The sequence below is a fragment of the Balaenoptera ricei genome, chromosome 7, assembly GCF_028023285.1.
Source record: "Balaenoptera ricei isolate mBalRic1 chromosome 7, mBalRic1.hap2, whole genome shotgun sequence".
NCBI classification, from domain to species: domain Eukaryota; kingdom Metazoa; phylum Chordata; class Mammalia; order Artiodactyla; family Balaenopteridae; genus Balaenoptera; species Balaenoptera ricei.
This window is the reverse complement of record NC_082645.1, coordinates 115302300-115329552: the sequence shown is the minus strand read 5'-3', so window position 1 is coordinate 115329552 and position 27253 is coordinate 115302300. Positions and strand designations below refer to the sequence as shown.

General features: G+C 51.9%; 1 protein-coding gene across 3 annotated transcripts in view; it reads right to left on the bottom strand.

Annotated features, from left to right (window-relative positions):
* Positions 1–27253, bottom strand: part of DGKD (diacylglycerol kinase delta) — a 108550-nt gene that overhangs the window by 24668 nt on the left and 56629 nt on the right. For 2 of the 3 annotated variants that reach the window (XM_059928960.1, XM_059928962.1), the window contains exons 4-15: positions 10987–11091; positions 10600–10732; positions 9702–9808; positions 9249–9374; positions 8997–9099; positions 8152–8314; positions 5529–5637; positions 2764–2903; positions 1757–1841; positions 577–671; positions 394–520; positions 38–317 (exon numbers count right to left, since the gene is read on the bottom strand). In XM_059928960.1, the coding sequence (XP_059784943.1) occupies positions 38–317; positions 394–520; positions 577–671; positions 1757–1841; positions 2764–2903; positions 5529–5637; positions 8152–8314; positions 8997–9099; positions 9249–9374; positions 9702–9808; positions 10600–10732; positions 10987–11091 (1573 nt within the window). The remainder of the gene's footprint in view (positions 1–37; positions 318–393; positions 521–576; positions 672–1756; positions 1842–2763; positions 2904–5528; positions 5638–8151; positions 8315–8996; positions 9100–9248; positions 9375–9701; positions 9809–10599; positions 10733–10986; positions 11092–27253) is intronic. The other variant, XM_059928961.1, reaches the window with a different exon arrangement.

The following is a 27253-nucleotide window of genomic DNA, read 5'->3' as shown; positions in this document are numbered from 1 at the left end:
CCTGCAGAAAGCCCCGTGGCATCCAGAGCCCGGCTACCTTTCTCTGTGTGCTCTATGATCTGGCGAATCGCCTTCTTCAGGCTGTTGGCTCTCAGCATGAGCTGCTCCCGAGGACGGAATATCTGCGGCCGGGCTGGGCAGGCCGACCCCACGGCGCGGTCCCCGCGGGAGCCGGAGCCACAGCTGCTGCCCGCCCCCTCCCCGTCTTCCACCTCCTCGGCGATGGTGGGGGGCGGCGTGGGCAGAGAGGACGAGGCCTGGGACTCATCATCCAGGGTCTTGAGGAGAGAATCCAGCTTCTCTTTCAGGACAGAGCACTGGGCGGGGAACAGAGGAGGGAGTGGAGGGGCTGCGGCTCCGCCCCGACACCCACCCCAGGCGCCCAGGACGCACCTTCTTGGCCATGACCTCCGACTCCTCCGAGCTCTCGGTGGTCTTCTCGTAGGCCTTCCCCACCCGAGCCACGAAGTCCTTCACGGTCTCGCAGAGCACTCTGTGGGGGGAACGCGGGAAGAGGCTTCTAGAGAGACAGTCCCGGCTGGGACCCTGGCTCCCGCGAGGCCGCCGGGCACTCACTTGGCCGATGAGATCACCACCGAGTGCTGGTCGGAGGTCAGGATCTTAGAGAGATGGGCCGCGACCGAGTCTTCATAGAAGAGGATCTGCTGCACCTGCCATTGCCCCAAACAGGGCGGGCGACTGTCAGCCCCACGACGGAGCCCGGTGAGCTCCACGCACCCCCACCACCCTGCCAGCCAGCCCCAGCTCACTTCACGCTAATCTGACAGATTTCAAAAGCTTCAAAAGAACACGGTGATAAAACCTCGTGAATGGCTCGTGCTGCTTTCGTCGGAGATTCAACACCGCCAGCCTGCGCTGGGCTGGAGTCCTGAATCCCGCGTCCTCCTCAGCAGCACAGGCGGCAGGCAGGGTCCTCAGCTGAGGCTCCACTCGCATTTCTCTGCCCGGCTGGAACTCGGCCCGGGCCCCTCTCCACCTCTCGATACGAATCACCCCCTTCCCCGCTCACCCCTGCCTGCGGAACTGGGGTCGCTCACCCTGTGGGACGAGCCCTCTCTTTAGGCCTTGGCCCAGGGTCGGCCAACTTTACTACTGGCTGGAGAGTAAATATTTAGGCTTTGTATACGTACGTACGCTCCCTCTCTTAAAACACGCAAACCATTCTCTGCTCACAGGCCAGGTCACGGCAGCCCAGGCAGGTGTGGCCTGGGGGGCTGTAGTTTGCCAGCTGCTGCCCTTGACCCTCCTGAGGGGCAGACGGGCCCTGGCAGAGCCCTCTCTCCTGCTCAGCCAGCAGCCAGCTCGCCCAGTGGGGTGAGCACAGCTGGGCGCCCAGCACTACGCCAGTCTGGGCCCTGAGGGAACCACCGATCACAAAAACCACCGTAAGGTGAAAAGAAGAGCTGAACACTGAACTAGCACAGACCAACTGCAAGGGTGGGACGTGGAGGAGGCGTACCCAGAGTGGGAGCCTGGGCTGGGCAGGGGCACTGGCAGCAGGGGGGCGGCAAGTCCTAGGGGACCATCGTCACAGAGGACCCCACATCTGGCGACACCCCAGGAAGCCCCCAGACGACCACCAATCCTGTGGGGCAGAGTCCACAGGCCGCAGCTCCGCCTCGGTTGGCCCTGCACCTGCGCGGGTCTAACCTAGGGGAGGACGCCTGAGGTGGAGGGAGGGCCCCAAAGTGGTGAGGAGGACAGTGTGAGCACGCGGTAGGGCAACTGGAAATACCTCGGAGCCCTCACTCAAGTCTTCGGTGACAGTGGAAGAGGAGGCCGGCCGGGGGAGTTTGGTCTCGTAGGCCATGACGCTCCACCTGCACACACAAAGGAGCTCTCAGCAGGTCGGCTCAAGCCCTCAGGCAGCCCCTGTGCCTCTCCCACCTCCCCGACTCGTGGCCTGGGGGCTTGATCTTATGACAACCCTAACTTCATTTGTAAGCCTTTATCTTGACTCCCGTGTCCCTAACCTGGCTCCTCACTTAGCTGAGAACAAATGTCACAACCCGTTGGACACTGCAGCTCCACTGAAGGAGGTGAAAGGCATCCCATAATGCTGCTTCTGGGAAAATGGGCTTCCCCTCTTCAGAGCTAAAATCACTCAGCCAGCAGCCAGCTCTCCCGCGGGGGCTGAGCATTTCACAGCCTCCAAAGGCACGTAGGCCTCCCTTCAATAGAGAAGAAACGGTAGAGGCAGCTGGAGAGGGTTCAAGATCACACCTGCTCGTTGCAGCGCAGGAGCCTAAGAGAGAATACGAGCGTTTCAGCAATACCAAGTCCCACAGGCTGTGGTCAGGGGCTTTCATACGTGAGCTCGGCACTAAGAGCAGCTTGCTCGAGAAGAACGCCCAAGTTATTTCTAAACACACAGAGGAGAGTTGTCCACAACTTAAGATTCTTCTGGGAACACGGGATTGCTCAACTGTGCAATAAGTCTTCCTTATTGCAAGACTCTGCTGACAGGTATCAGACGAGGCTGCAAAGGCCAAAGGGGACAGGGCCACCTTCTCTAACGGCCCAGAGGATTGGGCCTGGCTGGTGAGACCTGACCACGCGAGGGCACAGTGCCAACCTGTTCTGCTCGTCAGCTCTTTCATAATCTGATCGCCAGATAAAGCCCACCAGAAACAAGGATTCCTGCTCAGGCCGAATTTTTACAAGTAACTGCAGAGGGCCTATGGTTTCCAGGGACCCTGGGTTGAGAACACCTAGTCAAGGGGACTCGTGCGGTCCACTCACCTGTCCAGCATCTTGGTGCTGGCTCTTTCCAGCTTCTCCAAGATCTGTGGGAGCTGGGTGTCGTCGTCACAGGCCGAGCCCCAGCCTAACACGCGAGCCAGGTCATTCCCTGTGCCGAGGGGCAGCACTCCCAGCTGACACTGAGACACGGGGGGAAGACACGGCGTCAAACACCCTCCTTTTCACCTACAAGGTGTGACGTCTGATCTCACCCGCTGTGGTGCTCGCGTTCCGGCCAGAGCCACTAGGCAGGACAGATGTCTCTCTAATCCGACAGAAAATTCCTCTCCCACCCACAGGCCTGCTTCTCACCTGCTGCCACATCTGACAATCAATCCTCTAAAACCTCCCTGATCTACATACCCACCTTCACAGCTATGGCCACAGTGCTGACTGCTGAGTATCCGAACCCTGAAGAATCAGTCTATATGACTCCCCTCCGCCTGCTTCTCCGCCCTCTACAGCACCTAACACCTTCCCTCCCCTCACAGCACCTTCCACGGCTTTAAGTCCCATCAAGACAGGCGCCAGGACCTCCAGTCTGGCCGTCAAACTGGAACACACCCTGGCACTCGGCCTGCACCCCTCCGCCTGTCACTCCCCAGAGACCCCCTGCACTGCTCAGGCCCCGCCCTCCACCTGGAATTCCCACCCAGAGCCCCCTGTGGAAACCCCACCTCGCCAGTTCAGTGCTTAGGAAGCTCCCCAGACACCAGCTGCCCAAGAGCCTTTGACCTCCGAGCCCGACACGCAGGGTGGGGGAGGGTCCCTGGTCCCCCCTAAGCACGGCACAGCCCATGGTCACCTGCCGTGGCCACTGAGGGAGGCCCTCCACCCTGCCAGGGGCAGCAAGCTGGACAGAGCAGGTAAGGACAAGGAAGCCCCAGCACTGGGGGGAAGGGACCCGGCGCCAGCTTCCGGGAGCCTTAAAGGAAAGGAGCAGGCAGCACGGTGAAGGGACAGAGGCGTTCTGGGAGAGATGACCCCCCCGCCAAGTCAGAGCTCAGACGGGGAGGGCAGTGAGGAGAGAGCAGTCAGAGAAGCAGAGGAGGAAGAAGGAGCCAAACTGGGGCCTCACTCTGAGTCGGGACCTTCTCCTAAGCCAAGGAGCCACCGGGGAGCGCTCAGCAAGGGTGCAGGAGCAGAGCCGCCCCAAGGAAGGTCCTTGGGGAGGCGGGGACCAGCGGGGACCGGCGCGGCCCGAGGGGCTCAAGGAGGTGCGTGAGCAGAACAGCCCGAGGGGAAGGCCCCCTCGAGGAGTGGACAGATGGAGCCCGGGGCCAGCCAGATGTGCTCAGCAGCACACACTGCTGTGCTGGACACTCCAGGGTGGCAGGTTAACCGGAGCCGAGGAGTGAGGGTGAGGGAAGGCTCAAGAACTATTGTCAGATCTCCGGCTTGGATGTCGGGTAGGATCACGGGCCACAGAGAAGCCAAAGGAAATGAATGCTCCCTGAACTCAGCTGAATGCATGAAAACCTGTCTTCCTGACTTGTGGTAACGAACTTGGTAACAATCCTGGAAGTGAACAAAACCTAAAATTGGACCTAAGTGTACTGCTCTAACTTCACCACTAGGGGGCAGTGCTCTCTTTCCCGAGCAACTGGCCTCCCTAGAGGTGAGCAGTTACTTGCACACCCGCCGTCCCCTCTCCAACGTCATTCCAGGAGCTAGACGCTGACCGCAAAAGGTCCACCCCGCCTACAAAGACCACCAACGTGTTGAAGGACAAGTGACAAATGAGGAAAACTATGGGCAACGAGTTTACATCCCTAATATAACAATAATCCTTAGAAATCAATTTTTAAAAAGGTAAATACCCCAATAGAATATTAGGTTAAAAAAAAAACATGAACAGACGATTCATTTAAAAATTCATAGTTAATTAAGGATATGCTTGACTTCACCAATATTAAAGAAATAAAAATGAAACATACCATTTTTTGTCTACTAAGTTGGGCAAAAGCCTTAAGATGTACAATGGACAGCATATGCGAAAAGACAGTTTTATGAGCATTAGGAATATAAACTGGAGAGCAGTCTGGCAATATTACCAAAATTTAAATTTGGGTGCTCTTCAAAAGAGAACATAATTGGGACATTGTATACATGGTTTTCACCAGCACTGTCATTATGAAGCAATCTGAGTGTCCATCAATGGGGGGAGATGAGCTAAATCCAGGGCTGGCGCAGCCCTGACCAGTGGAAAACCATCACACAGGCCTCCATTTAAACTGATGGATCGAGAGGTGCCCACAATGTGTTGATTAAAAACTGACACTACACAATATACTGTAAGGGTACCATGAGTCCATTTAAATGAAAACTGCATTGCACACTGTACTATATACATTTTGATAGACAGAGGTCTGAAGGATAGTCACTGAAATGTTAGCAGTGGTTAATTATTGGGGGCCGGGGTGTGAGGGAGCTGGAGCAGAAAATAAATCAATACTTAAAAAACAACCCTACTCTGACCTGAAGTTCAAGTATACTTCTGAGCCCTGCTCACCAGCAGGAGGCATCAGGCAGTAGACGACATCACTACCCAATAAGGAGCCGCACCCAGATCTGCCCGTGCCTGGGACCTGCGGGGATGGAAGTGTTCTTTCTGTTGGGTCCCTGGGCCCATGACGCCATCAAGCTACCTGCTCTTCCCTCCAAGACCACCCCAAGGGGACAAGGAGCGCCCCCCGAGATGACACAGCCTCTCTGTAACGGTGGCATCGCTCTCCCATGGGGCCGGCCCCTCCACACCCAGGTACCTGTTTGTGAAGGTTGAGGCTGTCGATTTCAGAGAGGACCCAACCAACACTGCCATCTCCACCACAAACCAGAATCCGGAACGTATCAAACTTCTGGAACAAGCGTAGGCTGCAGAGAAAACAGAACGTCAATGAAATGAGGCCCATTCTAAGGGACAGATAGCTGACGGCCAGTCAGCCTGGGGCTGGGGGACCCCATCTATGCTCCTCAAGGCCGACCCTGCGGCCCCTCCCGCAAAAAAGCCTCTTGGAGGCCAGAGCCGGCCGTGCTCAGGCTCCGCCCACTGGGGGCCGCCAGGAGCCTGAGAGCAAAGGCCAGCACCCCTCAGCCCCCGGCCCGCCCACCACCCCCACACGCGGCCAGCCTCACACGCGTCTTCAGGAGCCCCGGGCTGCAGGATCCTGCCCACGCTGTTCCTGTCCTCTGGGCCACTCCGCCCGCTCAGGTGACCACCCCGCTCCCCTCGTGACTCCAGCTCCCCTGTGCTCCTCTTGGTCACCCTGCCCCTCCCTCGCAGTGTCCCTCCCAGGACACCCTGCAGCCTTCCGTTCACTCCCCAGCCACTTCCTGGGTGGCCTTATCCGCGTCTTGGCTTCAGGGACGACACAGATGCTGATGACCCTGAATGACCCTGACGATGATCCCTCGGCTCTCCTGAAGGACAACACCTGCCCTTGTCTACCAGAACGTGCCACTCGGTGTCGCACGGGCGCCTCCTCGACCGACGTTTCCTTCCTCAGAGAAAGGCAGCGCCACCACCAACCCAGTTACCGGGCAGGCCCCGTCGTCCACTCTTGTAACCCCTCCAGGAGCCTCCTACCTGCCTCCCGTCTCCTTCAAGATGCCTCCAATTCGTGCTACCAGCCTCATCTTCCCAAAACCAGTGTCGTCGGGTGTCCGGCTTTGGAAGGGGCCGCTTGCTCCCAGGAGAGGTTCAAACCTCTCAGCGGCCCCCAAGGGCCTCCCTGGCCAGGAGCTGCCACCATGTGTCCGCACCTCTGCACACAGCCCCCCCTCTGCCTAGCGGGCTCCCTGCCTCCCTCCCCATTGCCACGAACTCTCCTCAAACGCTAGCTCGGAGGGGAAACTGAGACCCCCGTCTGACTCATAAGCCCCTTCTCCTGGTTCCCAAAGAACCTGCACAGCACGCTGCCAACGAGACAGATGGCCTGTCTTGGGCCTCGGCTGTCCGTCCGTGCCCGTCCCCGGCAGGCAGGGTGCCCCCTTGGCCGGGCTTTGCATCCAGCACAGTCCGAGCGGGGGGGGGGGGGGGGGGCCTCAGACAACAAACAGGAGCAGGTGACAGGGAACTCGGGCCGTAACAGAGGGGCGAGGCTGCACCTGACCTTCAGGCTGGGCGAGTGGCAGCCACACGTGTCCTTTAAGAACACTGACCTCCCTCAGGCCTCCCGCTCTCTGCAGAAGAGGGGACACGTCAAGGCCAGGAATCAGGAAAACGAAGCCGTATCTCTTAAGTTTTCTTAGGAACAGTGTGAGAGCAAGGCCGCTTCCCAGAAACGGGACCTGTCTAAGCCAAGCGCACCGCACCTCTGCGGGTCTGCGCCTGAGTCGTCCTGTCTCGTCCTTAACGCCTACCACGAGCTGTGGGGCTTGCATGCTTCTCCAAATGAACACGTGCTCATTCCGCGGTCCTACTGTGCGGCCCGCCCCGCCCAACACCCCTTCGGGGCATTCCTCCAACATCCCTGGCGCCTCGGGGAGCAGCGGCCTGCGCCTGTCTGGTGCGTCCCCGCAGGGTACCTCCAGGGTCCCTCCAGGGAAGGGGGTGCTGCCACCAAGGAAAGAGGCTCGAGAGCTGCCGCCGGTGACCCTTCTCCAACAGCAGGTCTCTCCAACCAGACCCAGGCTCAGGTCACAGGAGCACCAGCTCCAAAACCAGCACGCTCCCGGGAGCCTCCCAGGAGCACACACGCTCGAGAGAGCAGGCTCCGCGGGCACTGCCCACTGCAAACATCCTGCTCCGCCTCCCTCACGAGCCAGGGGGCTCGCGGGGCTCCCACCTAGAGCCGGTGCTTCCAAACGAGGAAGGAGTTGGCTCAAATGCCAGAAGTTACAAAAGCCAACGTTGTCCACAAACCTCTGGATTGTACAAAACTAGAAAACACACGTCAGGTCTCTTACTTTGCCAGATACACCGGGCCTTGCACATCTGCACGTCACGGCACCTGCAACTTAAGGAAACTCAAGTGCCCTATAAAATGAAAAATCTCCCTTTTGGCCTCACTGGAGAAAAGCTTCCTACTCAATACTAAGCAGCCATTCAAAAAAATGAGGCAGATCTGTAACTACTGACATCAGAACACATCCACACTGCTGTCGGCTGACACCCGTAAAAAGCACACCGCACAAGGACAGGTAACCTAGGCCCCCACCTAGTTTCAAAGTCTGTGTGTGCACACGACTGAAACACGCACTGGAAAGTTGGAAGGACACACAACTCTACGAAACATTCAGAGTGGACACCTCTGCCAGTGGAATTTGGGAAGGGTAACTTTTATTTCCTATTTAAAATTTTCTGTATCTTTGAATCTTTAAATAAGCATGCATTTTCTTCAAACAGTTTTTAAACTCCAAGAAAGATATATTTTACAAGCTTCCTACCCAAGGTGTGGTCCTCCATTCATGAGGTCAAAGACCTGGGCAGGGTTCAGCAGCTGCTTGAATCTTCTGAGGAACTTCACACCCTGGTTATCCCCACTTTTTGAATTGACGAAGACCAACAATGGACTCGTGCAGGATGGAGGACACGTGGCCTTCCAGAAGCCTGGGTGTGAGGACGGAAAAGGACACAAGAAAATCTGAAAGCCATGAGAGACATCAGGGCGCCCTCAACCGTGTACCAAGTAGACACCCCCATGGGACCTATAACTTACACATACACGCCCCGGAAACCAGCAAGAGATTAATCCACATGTTTCCACAACGCCATCCCCCGTGTAGAGGGAAGTGAGTCCTCATCTGGTCTGACCTCACCTTTGCAGGACTCTAAATGTCAGACACTGCTCTCAGTCTAGCAGAGGTGACTTCCTGAAACACGTGCCCCGGTTCCCAAGTTCCTACCAACACTTGCATCATCGTGTACCATCTGGACAAGTGAGCGCAGACGCGGAAGAGTGTGTAATTAATATCAGCTACTAGACGAGCCTAGTTGACGGACAGCCCACGTCAAAGACGGAGAAGCATCTTAGACTCGGTTTCTACTCAACAGCCGATGGACCCACCACCTTCAAGTAAGGTCCTGGCCTTGAGTCCAAGGTGCCCAGCAGCCCAGCTGCCAGGACACTGTTCATCACCTCCTCTCCTCTCCCCCCAGTGGCTGGGCCTGACCTCTTCCCGACCGCATCTCAAAATCACTGACATAACCAATTCCAGAGCGGGGGAGGGGAGAAGGCCTGGAGAAGGAAGCACGAGGAAACGGCTGAGATGGGAGAGCGTGTGGTACCCACCATCGGAATCGATGCTGTTGAGAGCGGTGGGCGGGATGACCGACACTTTGCACAGGCCCAGCGGGCACTTGGTCAGTAAGGATTCTTTACACGCCGTGTGCACCTGGAACATGGACCCACTCGTCACAGGGGGCGCCGGCCTCCCTCTCGCACCCCAGAGCTCTCCCCAGCCCTGCCGCCGCAGGAGCCATGCTCTCGGACCCGGCCGGCCTGTGCCCATCTGGCATTTGCCCAGCGGCTGCGCTCGCTCACCATGGCCTTGCACCAGAGGCAGCGCCAGTCCTGCAGACGCAGCACACTGCCGCAGGTCTTGTCGCACACCGTGCACTTGGCGCTCACGGGCAGGTTCCCCTCCAGCCACTGGTGAGGCATGGCGATCTGCAAGCCACACAGAGACATGCACCGGGGGTGTCCTCACAGCCCCCACGCGGGCCAAGGGGACCCTCGGGCAAAAATGCTCCAAAATGAACTCCATGAGGGGGTGGGGCGGGGTCTGCAGAGCCCTGTCCATCCCACTGCTCCCCTGCCGGCGTCCACAGCTCACAGGGACAGGACAGAGCTCGGGGCCCCCGGACACCAGCGTAACCAACCAAAGGAAACCCTGCCTTCACTCTCCTCAAGAAAGAGACCTGAGCACAGGCGGGAGGTGGCGGGGGTGCCTCTCGCCCCGGTGCTAGGAGGGCCGTGCAGGGTCCCCGGGCATACCCCGTCCTCGTCCTCGATGATGTCCTTCCCGATGGAGGCCAGCGTGGTCCACTTGCAGTTACTGGTCGCACGCACAGCACAGCGTTTGTGGGCCTTAAACTTACACACTGTGAGAGAATGAACACGTTAACCCTCGGAGCTGAGGCCATGGTCTGGAGTGAACTGCCCTGCTCTCCTGGAAAAGTTGGGAACCAACATATATGGTTAGTTTACTCATAAACGAAACCACCAGGATGCGTGCAGAGACCGCTCACGGGGAGACCAGGCGTCCAGCCTGGCCGGGGGGCGGCAGGCTTTCTGTGAAGGGCCAGAGACAAAGCAGCTCGGGCTCCGCGGGCCAACCATTCGGCTCTGTCCCCGCAGCACAAGGGCCGCCGTGGCCACACCTCACGTACGGACACTGAAATTTAAGTTTCACGGGATTTTCTGCATCACAAAACAGTTGCCTTCTTTTGATATTTTTCAACCTTTTAAAATTGTAAAAACCATTCTTAAGCTCACAGGCTGTACGACATCAGGCGGCAGGTGGGAACTGGGCCCGGAGCCACGGTTCACCTCTCTCTGCTCCTGCCCAAGCCCAGTGCCCCTGTCCTCTAGATCTGGAGGACCATTTACCCAGAGAGGGGCTGAGAGATACTTTAACTCCTTTTTCCCTGTGTCCTCTTTGTTTCCTCTTTGTGTCTCATTACTACCAATTCCCTTCTTTTTACTTTGTTCCGTTACTACAAATAATAATTTATCAAAGACTCCTGAGTATGCAAAGTAAACAAGGGTGGGGGTGGAGTCATACAAGCCACCCGACGCCTGACTGACCTGAGGTGACTGTGCCTGGATTCCTAAGGCTTTGTCATGTCAAACCTCAGGCCACCTTTCCCAGCGGGAAACACATCGTTCGTACCTTCACAGGACAGTCCGTGGGACGTGACCCCAGACAGAGCCTCTCGGCACACATTGCAGTAGGTGGGCCTCGCGTGGGAGCAGGCGTACCAGTTGTGCATCCCTGAGAAGTGGTCCATGCTGTACTGGGTAGGCTGCAAACAAAGAACAGAGATGGCAAAGATGAGGCACCCCTCTGACCTCCCTAAACATGGTAACTTGGACAAGATTCAATAAGAAATCAGACAGGGTCACTGCTCGATGGCCCAAAGATGAGCAACAAGCCTTAAGTTTGCAAGGAGCACGCTGAGAAAGTGACCTCCAGACCGTAATGGCCCAGCATGGGGGACATTCAGGTGGCAGAATACAAGGGGGAGGGAGACAAGAGGGGAGGGCTTCCTCCCCTAACCTCAAAGTGCTCCCTGCTCTGGACCGTCTTCAGTGCTGCGATCCAGTCTTCCATCTCTTTTCTGTTATCTGCACATAGGATGAGTTTCCTACATGGAGTGATGACCTGGAGAAAGAAACAAGAAACATGAAACATGTCCACGAGCAGAAGACAAACGCTAGCAACTATGAAAACTTTTTAAAAACCTACCTTGACTATATACTTTCTTTTTTCATGAAAAAGTACTGTTTCATTCAGGTATTCAATTGAACAGAACATAAAGATGGTTATCATGAGTCATTAAAGTCATTAAAAGTCAAGAACAATCTCAAACCAAAAAGACAATCAAATTTAGATTACAGATTCACCAAAATCAACTTAAGTGGACATTTACCAACTATCTACTACTGAGACACGGTAATCAGCCGTAGGCAATTTTATTTATTTATTCATTTATTTATTGTTGCGTTGGCTCTTCATTGCTGCATGTGGGCTTTCTCTAGTTGCAGCAAGCAGGGGCTACTCTTCCTTGCAGTGCACGGGCTTCTCATTGCAGTGGCTTCTCTTTGTTGTGGAGCACGGGTTCTAGGCGCGCGGGCTTTGGTAGTTGTGGCGCATGGGCTCAGTAGTTGTGGCTCGTGGGCTCTAGAGCGCAGGCTCAGTAGTTGTGGCGCACAGGCTTAGTTGCTCCGCGGCATGTGGGATCTTCCCGGACCAGGGCTTGAACCCGGGTCCCCTGCACTGGCAGGCGGATTCTTAACCACTGCGCCACCAGGAAAGTACTGGCAATTTTTTTTAAAGGAAAAGAAAACACAGTTTCCATTGCTCCAAAGAGCTCATAAGCTGACACCTAGCACTTGAACAGTTTAGAGAAGTCTGATCCACAGTTACTGTAGGCATTTCCTGTGCATTTCAAGCATATCATACATAAATGTTCTTTTAAAAAAACCTTTTACTGTATGACAACGGAACAACAACTAGCTACTAAAGTCAGGCCTGAACAATTTAACTAGAAATGAACCTGGTAATAATCAACAAATGAAAATTATATCTATAACATATAGAGTTTTTTATAAATCAATAGAAAAAAAGGCTATGAACTTGCATTTCACAAAAGAAATACAAAATGGTTAATAAAGGAATGAAAAGATGCTTAATCACTCTCATCACTGGGGAACACAAATGAAAACAGCGAACTATTTTTCACCTATCAGATTGGCACAGTTCTTAGAGACGATAATCCAGTGTTGGAAAAGGTGTGAGAGAAAAGAGTTCTCCTCAAGTACTCATAGGAGGGAAACAGAGTATAAACCTTATAGTGAAAAATTTGACAATGTCTATCAAAATTTTTTAAAGTCAAAACCTTTTACCTAATTTTTTTTATAATGCTGTAAAATAGCTACATGGTCCCAAAGTCAAATTGACAAAATAAGGCATTGATTTTATGTGTGTCCCCTCATCTTAGTTCCCTCCCTTCCCTAAAGGCAGCTTTAAAAATAAATAAATAGAAGTATGGTTTATCCTCCCATTTGTAAGATACATGCAAATACATGTATATATTCATATTCTCTCTTTTCAAAACTGTAGCATACCACAGACCCTTCTGTCCACTCTCTGCTTTTTTAATTTAATCACAGTTGGCCCTGGAACAGCACAGGTTTGAACTGCAAGGGTCCACTTACTTGCAGGTTTTTTCCAACGGCAAATACTCCATGACACGTGGTTGGCTAAATCCACAGATGTGAACCATGGCTAGGGAAGAACCGCGGCAAAGGAGGGCCGATTATAAATCACACCTGGATTTCCAACTGCACGGAGGGTCAGGGCCCCTGACCTCTGCGCTGTTCAAGGGTCAGCTGCACACATCCTGGCCATCACTCCTTAGCAAAAGACCGCGATTCCTTATTCTTCCCACGGCTGCCCGGTGCCCCACTGCATAGAAGCACCAGAGTCTGTTCAACCAGTCCCTATTCACGGAAGGTCTACGTTACTGAAAATCCTTTGCTATTTCAAACAGCGGCACAATGAACAGCCTTTACGTGGATCTTTTCATTTTTTTACTGGGGTATTTTCGGAATAAATTCCTAGAAGTAGAACTGCCCTGACAAAGAATAAATGCATACGTAATTCTGCTGCTATTGCCAAATTTCCCTCCAGGGGGTTTGGACCATCTTGCATCCCCACCAGCAGTGTTAGGAAAATGTCTGCTTCCTCATGGATTCACCAATAAAATACGTTATTTAACTTTTGGATGTTTGCCCATTTTAGAGCTTTAATTTATATTAGAAAGATCCAATTTAGGAATACCCAACTTAAGTTATTAGATGATCATGTTTCTGGCTCAGAAAATTTAGAAACAGTATTTTATAGATTATCTCTTCCGTGATTTCCATAAACTACCTACAAAGCTTAATCACGGAAGGGGGTAAACAGAACTGCGTCACAAATGCACGGTGCTGTTCATTCTTCCACGACCGGGGTGACCACGATAACTCCACGTAGGGATCAGGCTGGGTGTAAGAGAGGTAAGCCTAGGAGAGGGTGCGGGGAGACGGAAAGACGGAACACAGAGGCCTGGAGCAGCCGCGCCCTCCTGGGGTCGGGTGGCGGGAGCTGCTCTTCCACTCCTGGAGAGCACGGCAGGCGGCTGTACCCCACCCTCCCAGCAGACGCCGGCCAAGTGTCTGCTCTGGACATGGGCTCCCAAGGCCATGACAGGCAAGGTTCCTACTCACACAGAACTTGCACTGGGGAGAGACAGACAAACCACAAAACAATTTCAGGCACTGACAGGAAGCGGGTCGTATGCAAGGGGGCTGGTGGGCACTCTGGACCGGGTGGTCAGGGGAGGCCGTGGCAGCCTGCCAACCGCCAGTGGCCTGGGGTCGGTGCGGAAGGAATTCTCATCAGCAACTGTATGTCTATAAGATCTCAGCAAACACTTCTTTATTATTCACTCCAGGGTGAGTTTTCATACTTGAACATTTTTATGAGCATAATAAATACAGTTACAGAAAGATAATACATTTATTTTGCGTAACTCAGGGATTTATTAGGAGTTACTATGATATCTACAGAACAGAACAATGAGATTTTTTATGCCCATCCTATTTTAGGTCTTGACCAACAGATGAATGTCCAGGAACCTGGTTTTCAGCCTTCTTTTTTTAAACTCTTGTGCCTGTTTGAAGATACCTCAGACAGAATCCCACCTGGCCACTGACTGTTTGGGAAACGTTCCCCTTCTGGAAAAGGAGAGGTGTTGTTAGAAGTCACCTGCCAGGGTTGTCACGGGACTGAACGGGGCCAAATGTGCACAGGACCCAGCAGGGGGCCCAACACACCCCTGGCCTGAAGCCCTGCGAGATGTGTAACCTGGAGCAGCTGCCTGTGCCTCCACTTGCTCACCTGAAAACTGGGGCTATTAATGGTGCTGTCACATCCTAGCGGTGCTGTGAGGTGTGGGGCAGGGACCACGTAAGGTGCTGAGAACAGCGCCTCGTATGTAAACACCCCACCACCATTACTCTTGGTGCTACTTCAGGCTCTGGGTCCTGATCTTAGGGCATTTTCTCTTTAATGGAACTAAAAGATGGCTCTTCATGTGGACAGCATCTCCCTGAGACCATTCTGGTGCCAGGAGTCCACCTCCCGATCATGAGAATCATCACAGAAGACGCCCATCAAATAAAAATCAATCTCTGCTTCTCTCCGACCACGCCCTGCCACCTGGAGACAGAATCCGTATTTCTTAGTTGTCCACGAGACGGGTCATCACTCCATTCCCTTGGAGGCTCCTCCTCCCTTTGGTCGCCTGCAAGCTCCTCAAGAGCCTTGCAGCCCTGGGGAAGCTTCATGGGAGAGGTGAGGCTGGGAGGGTCTCCTCAGGAGGAAGGGAAATGGGAGGCTGTTTCTGAGAGAGAAGCCTTGGACAGGACTTCCTACTGAACCCCTTGGTTTTGGAGACACAGCGGGCAGGACAGGACCCAGGAGAAAAGCAGGTGTTGGATGAGTCCAAGGCAGGAAGAAGGCAGGATTCAGGGGAGATGCCCTAAGGAATAATAAGAGTGTCCCTTTGTTTGGGCTGCAGCCAATACTGTAACTCCTAGAAACCAAGGAATGGTGCAAAAAAGCTAGAACTATCTCCAAAACCTAGCCTTCACACAGAAAAGACTTTAGAGACTAAAAGATACTCTATATTTTTCAAGCAAATTTGTATGGTAAGAAACAGTTCACACAACTAAATGAACTTAGAAGGTAAATGCAAATTAAAAGTAAGGTAATAACGTGAACTTAGGACAGATCAGCGACAGCACAGAGATTCAGCGGGCCAGGTCCACGACTGGAATAAGCAGACGTGGTACTAAGGGATGGAGCAGAGGAATACGATGGGGCGAGAAGACAGACAGCCATGTGGAAACCCACAAACTCAAGAGTGAAAGCACCCCACACACCCTGAAGTCAGAACATGCGTGAAACAGAAAGGACAGCCCAGTGGAAGAGCAGAGAAAACACTGGAAGTATTTCTCACATGATCCTCTGAGGAGGCCAGAAGCACAACAAACAGATCTGAATTCTTAGACACTTGCTGGAATTCTCCTGAGGTAGAAAAACTTAAAAATCAGTAAGAAGAGAAGCAGACCAACTAACAGGAAAACGGACAAAAGACTTCAACAGTTATCTCACAACAGTTATATCACAAGTGGCCAATAAGGGACACGAAAAGGTGCCCAACTTGATTAGTCATCTGGGAAGTAGAAATTAAAACCCCCCATGTGGTACACCTTGCACGGTGGCTGAGCTAAGAAAAGCGCTCAGTGTCAAAAGACAGTATGGAGCGTTGGCGACGACGCAGAGCAACCGGAACTCTCAGGCGGTGCTGGTGGGAATGCAATTTGGTACAGTCACCCTATGGCTCAGCAATTCCACCCATCGGCCCAACAGAAATACAAACATATCTCCTTCTCGTCGAGACACAGACAAGGACTTCATGGCATCACTACTCTTAAGGGGCCCGTACAAGACACAACCCCCAAATGCCCTGCATGGGTAAAGTGGATAAATAACCTATAACGTATTAGTACAATGGAATACTGCAGAACAATGAGAATGAACCACCTGCTGCTACATGCAACAATGTGATGAGTTTTACAATGCTGAAAGAAGCCAGACACAAAAATATATATATACTATTCATATAAGTTCATTATGCATATACAAAGTTAAAAAAAAAAGTAAAACTAATCTATAGGGTTAGAAGCTAGCTGCTTCCAGGAGTTGCTTTTGGGGAGAAGGGTACAAAAGAGAGCTACTGGAGGCTGCTAACGTTCTGTCCCTTGATCCAGAACATTCGTCAACCTGTAGATGATATAATCAGTACACTTTTCCATATGTGTGCTATACTTCAGTAAAAAGAATATAGAACTTGGAATAAAACTAACCATGTAACTGAATCAAAAGAAAAATGGCAGGGACTTCCCTGGTGGCGCAGTGGTTAAGAATCCACCTGCCAATGCAGGGGACACGGGTTCGAGCCCTGGGCCGGGAAGATCCCACATGCCGCAGAGCAACTAAGCCCATGCGCCACAACTACTGAGCCTGCGCTCTAGAGCCCGTGTGCTGCAACTACTGAAGCCCGCGCACCCTAGAGCCCCCGCATCGCAACCACTGAGCCCAGGTGCCCCAACTACTGAAGCCCGTGCACTTTAGGGCCCACGTGCCACAACTACTGAGCCCGCATGCTGCTACTGAAGCCCGCGCGCCTAGAGCCCGTGCTCCGCAAAAAGAGAAGCCACCGCGATGCGAAACCCGCGCACCGCGACGAAGAGCAGACCCCGCCCGCCGCAGCTAGAGGAAGCTGCGTGCAGCAACGAAGACCCAACACAGCACCCCGCACCAAAAGAAAAAAAAGACAAATGGCATAGCTACCCAGACCCTTGGATAAAGTCTGTTTAGAAAACTAAATGTACAAGAGAGAGGCAAAAGAAGACAGAAGTGTATACATAAACATGAGAGACTGGCAGAGCTATATTAAAATAGTGGACAGATCTTAAACACAGGAAAAGTGGCCAGCCTTACTCATAAGACAAATGCAAATTAAAATTACAAGATACCGGGCTTCCCTGGTGGCGCAGTGGTTGAGGGTCTGCCTGCCAATGTGGGGGACGCGGGTTCGAGCCCTGGTCTGGGAGGATCCCGCGTGCCGCGGGGCAACTGGGCCCGTGAGCCACAATTGCTGAGCCTGCGCGTCTGGAGCCTGTGCTCCGCAACAAGAGAGGCCGCGATGGTGAGAGGCCCGCGCGCCGCGATGAGGAGTGGCCCCCACTTGCCGCGACTGGGGAGGGCCCTCGCACAGGAACGAGGACCCAACACAGCCATAGATAAATAAATGGGAAAAAAAAAAATTACAAGATACCTATTTTTTACCTACACAAGTTTGATAACCTGCTCTGTTGAGTCTCATACATCGGTGTAAATAAACTCCTACAGAGAACATTTGGTGAAATCTAGCAAACTTTAAAATATACATCTTCATCTTAGCAATAGTGCTTCTACAAATATGTCTTCATGAGCACTGACACAGAGTGTATACCAGGTAATTCAGGAAGGTTCACTGTAAAGACAAAAGGAACAACTGAAATACTGATCAAGGTATGGCTGGCAGGACGCTGGCGACATAAATCACGGCACCTTCACGTATCGGGAGCCTACACAGCCCTCAACAGACTGAAGCTACTTACTCTTCATGCCCTCACAGGGATCAGCCTCTAAGATATACTGTTAAGTGCTCAAAACAAACTGCAGGAATAGTCTGGGTGTACAGGAAAAAGTAACTTAGTCACCTCGCGGAGGGGATCTCTGAGGGACTGGGAAACTTACTTTATACCTTTTCATCCTTTTGAGCTCTTTACCATGTGCATGTATTAATTATAATTATTTTAAAAATAAAGCCTTAAGTTTATAATATATGCTAAAAACAAAAAAAGAACTTTTTAAGTTCTATATTTTTTCCTTATTAATTTTTGTTCCCATCCTTTCATAGAAATGATCTTCCTGGAAATATAAGAAAATGCTAGCTACTCTAAATGAGTCTAAGACACCCAAGTCAGACAAATATCTTCCAATATCCTGGGAAGAATTAGCCGGGGAGGTTACTAAACCCCGGGCCGTGATCTTTGAGAAATCAAGGAGAAAAAGGAGACATGCTGGAAACACACAGATATGATGTCTCGATGGAGAAGGTGGACACTTGAGTTACACACACAGGAGCGGACAGGACAGGGAAGCAACCAAGAGGACGTCAGCAGCGGCTCCCCTGGCCGGGCACTTGGCAATGCTGGGAAATCTGCTAGGTGTTGACAGGTGTCTGCTTGTCCCAGCTTCCCCACCACGCGATGGAGGAGGTATCAGGAGAGGAAACTGAGGCCTGCCGAGTGACTTGCCCCAAGTCCCACAAGTAACGAAGCAGGGGGCCGGGACTCTGGGCAGGCTGGCTCAGGCCTGGCTCCTGACCTCTACCCAACAGCGGGTCCCCACCTGGATTCCAGGCAAGACTACCACGTGAGCGATGCCAGGAATGGAGGGGCTGAATGTAGGGAAGGAACCGGCAGTCGCCAAGAGTTCTCCCGGGCTCACTCGGAACAGGCAGTGTCTGGTGCACTGCGTTTCCTCTTTGACAGGAATACTGGCCTGCAGGATCAGTGCAAGGATGACACGGACACCTCACTGAGTCACCCGACCGCTGCCCCTCCCACTCCAACCAGGTTTCCCAAGAGCTCAAAATAGAGGGTGGAGAAATACGATCTGGGGGACGACGACAAGGGCGGTCCATGATTCACCAGCAAAGTCCTGTCCAGCAATTCCTCACCACGGATTTGGATGTGCCTCTCATCTGTAAACGAGACCTTAAATGACAAAAAGATCGAGATCCTGCAAACTTTGTCATGCTGGGACTACAGGCCAAGCCAAACCACCTTAGCAGTAATCAATGTGAGGCCCTGAGCCTGGGATGGGCCAAAGGCCACCACAAGCAGGGCGAGCAGGCAGGGCAGACATGCAGCCTGGGTCATCAGATTTCACAGATCCAAAAATAATAAGAGTAACCAGCAGACTTCTGATTCTGGGAAGATGGTTAGACATACTTTTCCTTACTCCTCTGGCTAAGAACAGCTAAAACCCTGGACTTAGATATAAAAAAATATGCAAAGGCTCTGAAGGGTGGAGAGAAGAGGGCCTGAGGAATGACAAGGCACTGAGTTCTCTCGGGTCTCTGTTTGCCCCTGACATCCTAAACATGGAGCTGAAGAAGCCCAGCCAGAAACACCAAGGAGTACAGAAAGAATTTAAAAGCGCACCGAAAGCCTGCCCTCTCCGGCCATGGCTCCAGGAAAGGGGAGCCTAACAAGGCAGAATCAACAGTGGGAGAGCAGCCAATAACCACTCTACTCCAGCCAAACAGAAACAACTGTGGCCCCCACGCCCACCACACAGGCAGCAATAAGGCTCCAGCACCCGCCACGTGTTGCCCAGAGAACACCAGGTAGGGACTTTCACCCCTGCCAGCCACATCCCCACAGTGTCAGAGGGTATACAGAGGCAAATTAGCACAAGAAAAGGTATTCAACATCACCAGCCATTCAGGAAATGCTGATTAAAATCACAATATGATTATACACCTACGAGAATGGCTAAAAGGAGAAAGTGACAACACCAAATGCTAGAGAAGATGTCGAGAAACTGGCGCATATTGGGGGGAATGTACAGCCACTCTGCAAAACAGTTTGGCAGTTTCTTTAAAAACCAAACATGAAACTACAAGACAACCCAGGGATTACACTCTTGGGCATTTACCCCAAGAAATGAAGACCTATGTTCACACAAAAACCTGTCCATGAATGTTTGTAGCAGCTTTATTGATAATCACCAAAACCTGGAAACAACCCAGATGTCCTTCAGTGGTAAATGATTAAACTCACAGTGGCACACCCATTCCATGGAACACCACTCTGTATAAAAAGAAACTATCATACACACAACAACCTGGAGGGATCTCCAAAGAGCTCTGCTGGGTGAAAAAGCCAATCCCGAAAGGTTACATACTACCTGACCCCATTTACAGAACATTCTTGAGATAACAAAATTACAGATATGTAGAACAGATTGGTGGTTGCCAGGGGATAAGAATGGGAGTGGGTGTGGCTATAAAAGGACAACCAGGGGATCCTTGTGGAGATGGAAACCTGGATCTTAACTGTACCAATATCAACTTCCTGGTTGTGATATTTTACTTTAGTTTTGCAAGATGTTACTAACGGACGGAACTGGGTAAAGGACACAAAGGATCTCTGTATTATTTCAATTCCATGTGAATCTACAATGATCTCGAACTAAAAGGTTTAATTAAAAATAAGTAACCACAATCAACATTTTCTAATAACTAATATGTTTAAATTAAATGTTAAACATTCAGAACGATGCTGTATTTCTTAAGAACAGGGGCACATGTGGTCTCACTCAGCACAGATTAAAAGTATAATCTTACCTTGCTAAAGTCCTTTATTTGTAGGTGGCACAAACTCATGAAATTCACATCTGATATGCCAAGGAAATATTATGCGGACACACCCTGGGTACATAATCTCAAAGAAAACAAAATTGGGTCCTCCGTACGTGACATGAGGGTCACAGTGCGCGCTGTTTCCCGACTGTGACACGTGGGCTGGTAGTCACACCTGCACAAGACAGAGCACCGGAAATGGCAGAACTCGCTTCTGTACACAACAGTGCTTGAAATATCAGTGAAGCCACGTCTCACGTCAGCTGTGAACCTCAGGCCTGCCTGCAAACAGCTCTGTACGTCCGGGGTGGGCCGGCCCCAGCGCCCGCTGACAGCTGGTGCTCTCCGGAAGCAACCAGAAACACCCTCAAGACAAGCTGCCCCCCGCCCCCGCTCCAGACCCACAGGTCCCACTGCCCACCGGACAGGCCCACGCACACATCGAGACACGTCCTCCCGCCAACTGCCCACCACCCCCGGAGGCCTCAACCTCACCTCCTCTCCACGCCCAACCCTCATCTTGAGGCTCCAAATTCTTCCTTTCTTCTCAGAAATAAATTCAGTCAGCCTTCTGTTCCAACAAACAGACAAGATCCCTGTTCCCTGGAGCTTACATTCAAATTCAGACAGGAAATAAATACTGTAACAAAGAAGTAAATTATACAGAACAGAGAGTGGTCCCGGTGATAAAGTCTATGGGGAGAGGAGAGAGACCAGAGAAAGGAGGTCAGGAGATGGAGGCAGGCCTCACCGGGAAAGAGTGGAAGCACGCGGAAGAGAAGAGGCTGAAGCAGGAGCGCGGCCAGCGGCTGGAGCCAGTGAGCCGGGGAGCGGGCCGGGCAGCCTGGAGAAGCGACGGGCCAGAGTGCCCTGCGGGCGCCTGTAAGAGCTCTGGCTTTTAGCCCCAGTGAAATGGGGGCCGTGGAGCTTTTGGCCAGAAGGCTGGCATCTGACTTGGGTTTGAAAAGCATCGTTCTGGTCGCATTACTGACAACTGGGCGTAGGGGGCGGGGCAGAAGTCGGGAAGCCTTGTGGGAGCGCGCTCAGCAATCCCATCGAGAGACGGGCGGGAGGGGAGAGCTGGACTGACGCACCCTGAAGACAAGGGGTTTCCTGACAGAATATGCAGACAGGAGCCACAAAGACCCCTGGAGCAGCGGGGGAGAGGCCACCACCCTGGGAGGGGAAGGCTCTGAGCTGGCTTTGCAGCTGGGAGCCGGGGGGCAGTAGTGCAATTCTGGACATGCTGGGGTTGGGGTGTCTAACAAGATACTGGGCATGGCCGAGATTTTGTCTCGTTCATGAGATTTCATCACCTTGCCATCAGCCTGGCTACGTTATAAAAAGAAATAACATCACTCACAAGTTACCACTGTTGGTGGGTCACTTAAAAAATTTAAAGTTTTGCAGAGCAATCTGACAATATCTCATCAAGCTAAAGACGTGCACACCTGGCAATTCTACCCTTAGAAGCACACTCTAGAGAAACTCGTGCTGTGTGCCCAGGAAGACTAATATAAGACTGTTCCCTGCAGCGCTGTTTGTAAGGCTGAAATTTGGGAAAACAAGTCGACAGTGGGACATGTCATACACTGGACCCCAATGTAAGCCATAAAACTAACCCTGGAGCGTTGTGAGCCTCAACTCACTGTACCTGTGAAAAGTTCTGAGGCTCATGTCCCACTCCGTGGAAATTCTGATTTAATTCTAGAAATCAGGAATCTGTCATTTTAAACCTTGAACCACTTAACTAAAGATGGAATGTATCCACATGGATAAAACTCAGAAACGCAATACTGGGTGAGAAAAAAGCAAGCTGCAGAAGATGTGGAGTGTGACACCATTTATTAGAAGTTTTTAAACTGGCTAAACAATACTGTGTATTGTTTATACCTACATATATGAGTAGAGAAAGTATAAAAAAGGATGCAAACAAATGATAAACCGCAAACTCAGAATGGGGGTGACCTCAGCGGAGGGAGGGCAGGAAGGGAACAGGATAAGAAAGGGAGTATAAAGGACTCCGAGTACATCCACAATGTTTCTTTCTCGGGCTGGGAAGTGTACAGAGCTGTTCATTATGTTACTTTTTGAATGCCTGAAATATTTAATAATTTTTAAAAATGTTAAATGTTTTGGCACAAAAATATGTGAAAACATCCAAGCTAGGGCTAGAGACATACACTATGTTTTGTACTTACGGTTTATAGTATTTACACACAAACACACGCACAGAGTACGTACAATTTACTGTACTTATGGTTGACAGTATAAATTTATAGTTTGCCTTGTGGTTATAGCTTAGCCTCACAGAAGGGAACGTGTCAGCCTGCAACCACGCCTGCAGACAGATTCTGCTGGTAAAGCCGGGGCACCTCCAGCAGCCTGAACTTGGCGGCCATGCGTTCATTCACTCACCACACAGAGCGCCCTCCTCTGGGCGCTCGCGTGGCAGTCACACTCCCCGCCCACCTCTGCTGGCTGCCATGCACTTCACAGCAGACACAACTGTTCCTAATTTGCCTCTCAAATTTCTTATCCCAAAGTAGAGTTCTGAATCCTAAAAGAGCTGGCTGAGTGTGTGAAAATAGAGTTGATGCTTTATGAAGGGAGAAAGGGGGAGGCGCTGGCTGGACGGCTCAGAAGGAAGCTTTCAGAGACCAACAAAGAACCTTCTCTCCTAACACACCCCTTGGCCAACCATTAGGGTGGCAGCTACCAGAAGCTAACATCAAACCCCAGAAACTTCCTTTTTGAGGATTCTCAAAGCACACAGAGATACACGTCCTGCTGCTCAAAGGACAAGCGAGCTCAGTAAGCCCAGTGATGGAATGAGGTGTGGAGAGAGGACAGTACAGCACAGCAGTTACAACAGACGGAGCCATCAGAGGGCCACGGGGACAGATGCCTCGTCCCTCTGGTCCCCAGCTTCTTAACCTCAGGGTCACCGCCCCGGTGAATGAGAGAGGCCGTTACTGCTGTTCGTGCCTGGAGCTGTCACCTGCCGTCCTCCGGCAGGAAGGCATTGGTCCGAAGGCCAGCACAGCTCAGGGCATGTGAGGCGACGATGAGAGCAAAAGGCTGGCTCCCCAGCTGCTCCCGCGGCGAGAAGGCGGTCACAGCAGACACCTGCGTACAAGAGACACCCAGCAGCCCACGCGGTCCCAGCAGACGCCTGCGTACAAGAGACACCCAGCAGCCCACGCGGTCCCAGCAGACGCCTGCGTACAAGAGACACCCAGCAGCCCACGCGGTCCCAGCAGACGCCTGCGTACAAGAGACACCCAGCAGCCCACGCGGTCCCAGCAGACGCCTGCGTACAAGAGACACCCAGCAGCCCACGCGGGCACAGCAGATGCCTGCGTACAAGAGACTCCCAGCAGCCCACGCGGTCACAGCAGACGCCTGCGTACAAGAGACACCCAGCAGCCCACGCGGGCATCTGGTCAACACGTGCCTGAAGCGCCGTCTGACGCCACTGGGCAAAAATCACCCACATCTACGGGCAGACTACTTGAGGCTCCATGGTACTTGGGGATCTGGGTGAAACTTCTCCTGTGACAAAGCTCAGACAACGGGAATTCATCACCAAGAAGCTTATCCGACCTGCAGGCTTTCTACTCGGCCAGGTGGTGACCAAAGAGCGTTTCTAGCATGTGGGTGAAGTCACACCACCAAGCCCATGGCTTTAAAAATCCCAGCCTTCCGCTTCTAAGAAACAGAAGACATAACTCAGCCCTCTAGAGGTACTTACAATAACCTACAATTCACTCCACTTACTTCATTCTAAATCCTTATAATTTTAACTTCCCCACGCAGCTTCCCACGGCCTCATCACCCACCATCACCTGGAACTCTTACCTTCCACTCCTCCCTCTTTCAGAACGTTTTCCAACTGCTCAAAATGGATCAGAACTGAAGTGGCCCAGCAAAAACAAAACTCAAGTTTTAAAGCCGATGGGCAAGAACCTGTGGGTCACCGAAGTAGACCAGAGACGCAGAGAAGCCCATCAGCACAGCGCAGTTCAGCCACCGACCCAAAGAGGAGCAAAGGGGTCGTGTCCGCGCAGGATTAGGAACCTGAAAATACTCGGCTAAATATAGCTCCCCGGTCCGCGGGGCTTGGAAAGGTGGCCAAGAATAAGCATCTGGCACGCTCAGTCATTTCTGTCACTTCCTGTTACTCACATCCTGCCGTTCGATGCTGCCCGAAACACTGGGTTCGCCATACACAATCCCCACCTGGAAGCCCCGATACACAGACTATTCACGACAGCTGGGACGTGCGTAGACAAGGGACTTCCTCACGCGGTATCATACGAAACACAGAAATAGACACCACCGCGCAAACAAGCTCCTGGAGGGCCCTGTGGGAAAGCAGCCCGGGATGCTGGTCCAGACACCCAGGCTCCGCGCCCCACATCTGCCCTCCAGAGAGGAACCAGGCCTCGACTGCGGACGGGACACCCTCCTCTCTGAAGCTGCACCTCACCTCCAGTCACAGGGCAGCTTTGGGGGCAAAGAGGGGTCCCCACCACCACTGCTACTCGACCTACCCGGGGGCCCGAAGCATCCAGTCAAAGCCAAGCACCCTCTTCCCTGCCCACCTCCCAGCCCTCCTGAGGACACCGGCCACAGGGACTGCAGGACGCCCAGGCAGGGAGCAAAGCCAACTGGGCCACAGGTCAAACTCACATGTAACTTATCAGAAGGCAGGTTTTTCAAAAGGAACAAAAAGTAAGATGAAGCAAAAAGTAAAAGTTATACCTACAACTGAAACGGGATCAAAGTATTTCAAGTTACTCATCTATTCAATATTTCAACGGTGCTTCACTAGCTTTGCAATGTGTTCAATGTGAGGGAAACCTTGGAGATGAGAGGCGGCCCTGAGTAGGGTGGCAGAGGCAGAGAGCCCCTGGGGGGAGGGGTACCATTGCCCACGAAGGGCACCCAGGTGTGGGGGTGGTGTCCCAGAGGAGGGAAACAGGAGACAGCAAGCAGAAGGCAAAATACAAACAAACAAAATCTAACACATGCTTCCAATAGCAAAACGCTGGAAATAGCCTAAATCTCCAAAAACTGGGGAGTGGTGGAATACATAAATAATGACATGTTTCATACGATGGGATACCATTTAGCCAGTTTTAAAAAGGGCGATGACAGTGCATATTTATGCACAGAGATGTTCATAAGATAATAAATTTTAAAAGCAGGCCAGAAATTAGTGTGCATAATTGGTCCGCTTTTTTGTAAAAACTGAAGTGTATGTACTGATATTCACAGGAAAATGCCTAAATCTATGTCTACATCAGGGTCTCTGAACCCCAGCACTACTGACCCTCTGGGCCCAATAATTCTTTGTTGCAGGGACTGTCCCCACAGCACCGGAGGACGCTGAACAGCATCCCTGGACATGCCAGCAGCATGCCCTCAACAACCCCCTCACCTAGGTGTCACACGCCACAATGTCTCCAACTGCCAAATGTCCTTCTGTGGGCGAGTCTCACCTCCCCACTCCCTAGTCCCGCCCATGTTTGAGAACCACAGGGCTCTATAATAGTGTTTGCATCTATGATCTCAGTGATACGACTACTGCGTGTTTATTGTTCGTTTTGGTTATGTGTGCTTAATTATTTATAAGGAACAGGCTATTTGTATAAAAAACCGAATAAAAGGACAATCTGAGCACTGGTAAAACATTACAGGTGTTTCTGCTATAATGTAAAATTCGAGTTGCTGAAAATCCTCACATTCTCCAAAAGCGCACGATAAAAATTTTAAGTCTCGTGGGAAAGGATGAGCTGGAGCGGACCACTCAAAGCCTAGGCAATGCTGTAGCCAAGCAGTAGCAGAACAAGAATCTTAATAAAAACACTAGTACTGTACATACTTTAAAGTACATAAGGAAATACTACAGTAAATATAGAACTTTACCTTTGAAAAAAATGAAGGAGCTTCATGGATGGAAGCTGCTGCAGCTGAGTTACAGATCAGAGACAGGCAAAGCGCACAGAGACCAAGATTCAATCAGCAAGTTGCGGGCAGAGCCTGCAGGCCTCGAGGGCAGGGCTGTGCTCCTCCCTGGCTGGCCGCTGGGTCCGTACACTTTTTGTTACGGAAACACACCACAGCAGAAAGGACTTTAATTGCATCTCCCTCTTGGCTACTGCACAAAAGGAACGATTAGCTCAAACACCTAGAATTATTATTATCCCAGTGATAATGAACTCTAAACCAAAGTACCCTGGCAGTGGGTCCTGAAGGCACGTGAGGATGGAGGGAGTGGAATGGGAGTGCCTTGGCAATCTAATCTGGAGGCCACCATGCTGTCACAATTTATCTGTTTTCCTCTGGGATTATTTGATGATAAATCTGCGTATACCCAGGTGCATCCACAGTAACCTTACACTTAGCAACTATCAAGGGGAGGGGAGGGGAGGGGAGGGGAGGGGAGGAGACACATAAGCAACCTCTATAGTCCAAGGTCTGCCTGCCACGCACTTTTCTGATCACTGAAGGTCAAGCTGATTAGGCAGTCAGACTTCCAAGAGCAAAGTGGCCTGAGGTAAGAACACCTGCACCTGCTGACTCGCCAGGTGTCCGCCGCTGGGACGAAGCCTTGTGCACATCTTTACTGATGAGCTGACCTCAGGCTGTCTGTTGTGAAGTAAACCACAGACTAGCTGCCAGGCAGCACGCCATGCGCCAGGAACAAACAAAACGCCGACGGGA